We start from the raw sequence: 6,000 nt of genomic DNA, 5'->3' as shown, positions 1-6,000 counted from the left end.
ACTTTTTAATTTTTTTAATTTTATTTTTTATTTGTACATTTTTTCTGGCATATTTTATTATTATTATTTTGTTCCTTAATGTCATTTTTTTCCCAGTGCTTGCAGTTTTCGCCTTTTCTCCATCTCTGGTTTAGTGTCCTACTTTTCTGTCTTCTCATGACGCACCGTTTTCCCGGTTTCACCTCCTACATCTGGTGCTTCTCTGGTGAATCTTCTCGCTGCAGGTCTGATGCTTCAGTCTCCTCCCTCTTCCTGCAGGTGAGAGGCGGAACCAGGAGCCGAGATAAAAAGCCGGAGACCCTCCAGGAGCGCAGAACCCAGAACCCAGAACCCGGACAGGTTCTCTGGATGCTCCGGAGACATCAAACAGATCGACGGAACTGCGTTTTCTAGCTCACAACAGGTGGGTTTGTTCATTTACATCACATTTTAATTCCAAAATATCAACTTTTATTATATTTGTAGGAATTGTTGCAGATGATAGAAGTATTTCACTAACTTTTTTTGTCATTATTTGCGTAAAAATGCACTTTTTGGGTGCTTTTCTGCGCTTTTACGCTCCTTTTTTTTTTTGGTGAAATACACCTGATTTGCAGCCAATTCTGCTAAATGTGGAATTTTACGACAGAAATTCGTACAAATATTATTCAAAATGTTACTTTTTGGTGTTGAACAGACGATATTTATCCGGTTAACCTGAGAAGAAGCAGCGCAGGTGGAGAATCTGGATTGAATCTCCAGGATGGATTCCGCGCTGAGGCCGGTTCTTCTTCTCATCACTGTCTGCTGCTGCTCCAGTAAGTAGCAAAACTAATAAATATCACGATGTTTCTTAAAGACTTTTCTGCATATGTTTTTTTTTAAATGGAATTTCTCGCGTTCCGATGCAATGTTGTGCCTTTTTTCCAAATGCGTAAAGCCGTGCGTAAAGTCCCCGACAAAGCAGCTGCTATAATAACTCACTGATCATGGAGAAAATGGTTTTTAATTAAGTTTTATTTGTATTTTCAGCAGCTCAACGCGTCGACTACGTTTCTCCACATCGAGGAAGCCTCAATGGAGCAACAAGACTCACCATCACAGGAGCAGGTAGGAAAAGAATCCAGCACAGATCCGGTTCCAAATGTAATTTACCTCCAAAAAGTAAAACTGCGGCTGGTAATTTGTCTTTTACTTCACAATATGTCACACTGTGACACATTTAATCATTATGTAGCTGTAAGGCAGAAGTTAAATCAGTAGAAAGTAAAAAAAAAAGAAGTAGAAAAAAGTGTAATTTTACTGAAATTTTGTTTTTTATTTTACAGATTTATTCCACATTTTTGAAATACAAAAATAAGTCTATGAAAATAAAAAATAACTGTGCAATACTGAGAAAAATAATATCTACAAAATGTTTCGTTGTGTGTAAAAATCTATGTAAAAGTAGAATATATTTTATTTGACGTATTCTAAAATTAGCTGCTTATTATCGGAATTAGAATCATGAACATATTTTAATGCATATTTTAAAGGTAAATCAATTAATTTTATAAGCGTGCATACTTTTATTTACTTCTAATATGCAACATCTGTATTTAAAGTTACATATAAAGATGTGTATTATACTGGATATGATACCAAAGTAACAGCAGATTCTTCTGATTGTCGAAAAGATCCATGAAATATCAATTTTTTTATACAAACATACTGTTGATATGATCTGAAAAGAACAGTCGATTAGTGTAATTTGGAACTAAACTACAACTTTTTTCAAATTATTTGTACTATAACGCACTTTAACGCATGTAAATACAGTTTATTGAACAGTAAAGCATCCACATTGTGCAAAATTAAAGCTATAAACTGTATTTTAGTTCAAAGAAACTGCCTTTTTTTTAAAATGACATTTTTTTTTGTTATTTTAGATTAATTTCTGTTGTCCGAGCTTTTATTTTTGTGTGTTAATTATTATTCTGTTCCTACTCTGTGGCTCATCCTGTCTGACGTTAAAACCTGTGATTCCGATGTTACCTGTGTATCTGTGTTTCTTTTCTGCAGATTTCTCCAAGGCGGAGTTTAAACTGAGGCCTGAAGACGCTCACTTTGGAAACCTGGTGACTCTGGTGTCGGACACCAAGTCGTTTCCGTGCGACGTGGAGAGAGACTCGACTCACAGGAACCAGATTATGTGTTACACCAGGTACAGCAGAAAACAGCTCAACTCCACACGTTTATAATACAGGAGGACGTATGGGGGGATATAGTTTACTTTATTTATTCAATCTAGTCTCTTTTACCCTTCAAATATTTACTTATTTACATAGATGCTAATAATTAGCCTATTTGTATGCTGTACTTTAATTTTTTTGATGGTCTTTTTTATTGTAAATACCAATAATTTTGCACCTTTACTATAAATACCAACAGTTTTCCATTATTATTGTAATTACCAGTAATTTTGCTTTTTTTTTGGTAAATGCCAATAATTATTTAAAATTTTTGCTGTTCACACAATCAGTTTTTGTATTTTTATTGTAAATACCAACAATCTTTCCATTTTTGATTGTAAATATCAATAATTTTATATTTTTAGTGGATAATACCAACATTTTTTTGCAATTTTTGCATTTTATTGTCAATACCAACAATTTTTGCATCTTCCATTTAGTGTAAATACAAACAATTTTGCACCCTTATTGTAAATACTGGCAACTTTTTTTTACATTTTTACTGTAATTGCCAACAATTTTTGCAACTTTTTTAGTGTAAATACCAACATGTTTGCATTTTTATTGTAAATATATGTAATATAATATCTGCACCTTAATTGTAAATACTAGCATTTTTTGCATTTTATTGTAATAATCAACAATTTTAAAAAAAATTTAAATTGAAAATACCAACAATTTCGCATTTTTATTGTAAATATCAAATATTTTGGAACCTTTATTGTCAACAAAAAACATTTTAATAAATGGCAATTATTTCACATCTTTATTGTAAATACCAACTTTTTTCTCTTTATTCAATCTAAGTTGATCTATTTATTTTATTTATTTACTTGGATATGACATGTTTGGTTCCTTTATTAATTAATGAATTTATTTTATCTTGAGTTGTTATAAAAATTTATACAGAAAATATTTTACCATGTTTAACTCTATTTTTCCACGGTTTTCCAGAATAAATAAAGTATTTTATAAATTTATTTTATTTTATTGTATTGTATTGTAACCTGTTATTATTTCCTCCAACACAGACCCATGCCTGAAGATCACTACATGGTTTACGTCACTGTTGATGGAGTTCCGATTCCTGACAGCAACCTGTGTAGAGGACATTATAAATCATACCACTGCAGCTTCTATGTAAGTTTGCACCTGATGCCAGACTTTAAATTTTAATTTCTCAGTAAGCTCCTTGGATTTGTTTTGCTGGTTGTTTATTTTCTGTCCCTCCTTTCAGTCCGTCTGGTACCGAACTCCAACCATCTCCTCTCTGAGTCCAGTCAGCGGTCTGCCAGGTACAGTTCAGTCTCTACAGCATGCTGTAACTAAATAAAACATTCAAAACTTTACATGAATTCATTTAAAACCTGCTGCAGGAACATTGGTGACGATGAGAGGACGGATCTACACCAACATCTACGGAAGCAACACGGACCGAAGCTCCAACGGCCTCAACGTCAGATTTCTGAGGTAAAAAAACAAAAACAGATTCACAATTTTATTACTTTAAATTGTTTAAATGCAAATCTGTTGGATAATATCCGTTAGTATCTTATTGAAGAAGCAGAATGTAATGGACAATTCCCTGCTTTGACAGAAAATTCTTAACTAATTGTCAGATTTCAGGTTAAAAGAACCTGCTTGGTCACAAAAAAATTTAATTTAGGCATTGAATACAGACTTCAGTTTGAAATATTGAATGTACAACGTGATTTAACCTCTCAAACCATAACTTCTAACTTTCTGAACCCCAAAACAGCTTTGAATTTTATCTTTCTTTGTAAAAAAATCAGCCAAAATGCACCATTTACCAGATTTTCAGACTCAGTTTTCCATAAACGTCAGGAAAAGCATCAGAAAAACTATCAGAAACAGGCTTCTACTGGTGATATTTCACCCAAATTAATTCATTATACATGTTTTTTTTAGCCATCTGCACCTGATGCTGTTAAAAACTATCAGCGTCGACCAAAGAACCCAAAAATTCAGCTTACTGTCATACAGGAGAAACAAATCTACAAAAATATTCATGTTTAATGAGCTACAATCAGAGAATTTCGACTTTTTTCCTCCTACAAAGATCTTAAAGCTTCAATTTTAACCCTCTGAACCCCAAAATGTCTTTGAAATTTATGTTTTTCTTTATAAAGAAGCACCAAAATTGCACCAGTTATTAGATTTTCAGACTTAATTTTCCAAGAATACATAAAAATCATCAAGAAAACGACTTCCGGTTATGGCGGCTACTTAGCAAGACGTGTTTCACACTGCTCTATTCATATAACTTTAAATCTGACTAAATCTCTCTTACTCGGAACAAAAACCAGCCCCAAAGTCTTGAGTGATCACGGTAAAAAACAAAAACAAAAAAAAAACAAAACACAAAAGTCGGGTGGAGAAAAAAGCAAATCGTCCAAACAACCCAAGCTAACAGACTTCCACGCACGAGGCGAAACTGACAAAACACCTGAGACTATGGCGGAGAAGGACGCTGGCGGCGGAGTAGGAACGACGGATGCGGGGACAAGCGTGGTGCTGGCTGCCATTAACGCCACGAGAATGCAGCTTTCATCTAAATTTGATGGGATTATAACAGCGGTAGAAAATATGAGAAAGGAAATAAATGACTGCACTGAACGAGTGTCGCAAGCGGAGCTTCGAATATCAAGTGCCGAAGATGATGTCGTCCGGTTGCAAACTAAGCTGCTAACACTAGAGTCGAAATGTAGAACTCTAGAAGATAATGTTCTAGACCTGGAATCGCGTTCGAGACGAACAACTTGAGGCTGGTGGGTCTCCGGGAGGGCGTGGAGGGACGAGACCCGTGTTCTCTCTTGGAGAAGTGGATTCCAGATGCACTGAACAACGCGGATCTGCAGTCATCGGTTGTTTCGGAGAGAACTCACCGAATCGGCCCACGGAGAAATAGTAAGTCACCTCTGAGGACACTGATCATGGCGTTCCTCAACTACAGGGACAAACTGACAGTCGCTAAAGGGGAAACCAAATATCAGGACCAACAAGTGCGGTTTTACCCAGATTTGGCGCCAGGAATCCAGCAACTGAGGAAACTGTTTGACCCGGTTCGCAAAGAACTTGGCAACCTTGGGATTCGTCACGGGGTAATTGATCCGGCGAAGCTGGTGCTCACACATGAAGGGAAAACCCACACCTTCAAGACCCCTCAAGACGCACAGGAGTTCATCAGAGAAATTCAAAAGGACTAGATGAACATGTCTAAGGTAGAGCATCCGAGCATATATATATTTATGTTTCAGATTGTACTTATCCATGTACAATCTGAAACATAAATATGTCTATAAGTTGCAGACTGTATAATGTCCCAGTAGTGCATAAGTGTTGTAAAATTTCAAAATAACTCTGTTTAAAGCGTTACATATAGGAGAGTTTTGTCAAAAGAACAGTAGTAGTGCCAGTGTGTTAGATTAGTGGAGAGATAGAGTGGTTTGACTGATCCTCACAATTGTGGAACAGTCACTATACGCTATGAAGGAAGACAGAATAGTTTGGGGGGGATTACCACGTAAGTGGGGAAAGGGAATCTGTTTTTGTTTAGTTAGTTGGATGAATGTTTTATCATCCATGTTTGTGCTTCTCTATATGTTTATTTTCACAGTGCAAGGTAATCTAATATTCTTTATTAATCATAGATCAAAGCATTAATCTTAATTTAACATCATGGAATTGCAGAGGTCTACAAAAGCTTGTAAAGCTAAAAAAAAGTCATGAATAAAATAAAAGACGGGCTCAAAAATTGTTTTCCTGCAAG

At 35.3% G+C, this 6,000-nt stretch overlaps 1 protein-coding gene across 2 annotated transcripts in view; it reads left to right on the top strand.

Moving 5' to 3' along the window:
• The first annotated feature begins 292 nt into the window (after positions 1-292).
• The window catches only part of LOC111568986 (fibrocystin-L-like), a 92,979-nt gene continuing 87,271 nt past the window's right edge, over positions 293-6,000 (top strand). Inside the window, exons 1-7 of one of the 2 annotated variants that reach the window (XM_055017593.1) lie at positions 293-403; positions 677-797; positions 1,015-1,089; positions 2,041-2,182; positions 3,242-3,350; positions 3,448-3,505; positions 3,587-3,680. In XM_055017593.1, the coding sequence (XP_054873568.1) occupies positions 743-797; positions 1,015-1,089; positions 2,041-2,182; positions 3,242-3,350; positions 3,448-3,505; positions 3,587-3,680 (533 nt within the window). In that variant the 5' untranslated portion in view covers positions 293-403; positions 677-742. Of the gene's footprint in view, positions 404-676; positions 798-1,011; positions 1,090-2,040; positions 2,183-3,241; positions 3,351-3,447; positions 3,506-3,586; positions 3,681-6,000 lie in introns of both variants that reach the window. The other variant, XM_055017592.1, reaches the window with a different exon arrangement.

Source organism: Amphiprion ocellaris, chromosome 15 (genome assembly GCF_022539595.1).
Source record: "Amphiprion ocellaris isolate individual 3 ecotype Okinawa chromosome 15, ASM2253959v1, whole genome shotgun sequence".
In the NCBI taxonomy this organism is placed as follows: Eukaryota; Metazoa; Chordata; class Actinopteri; family Pomacentridae; genus Amphiprion; species Amphiprion ocellaris.
Note: the sequence above shows the minus strand (reverse complement) of the source record. Positions and strands in the feature narration are given on the sequence as shown.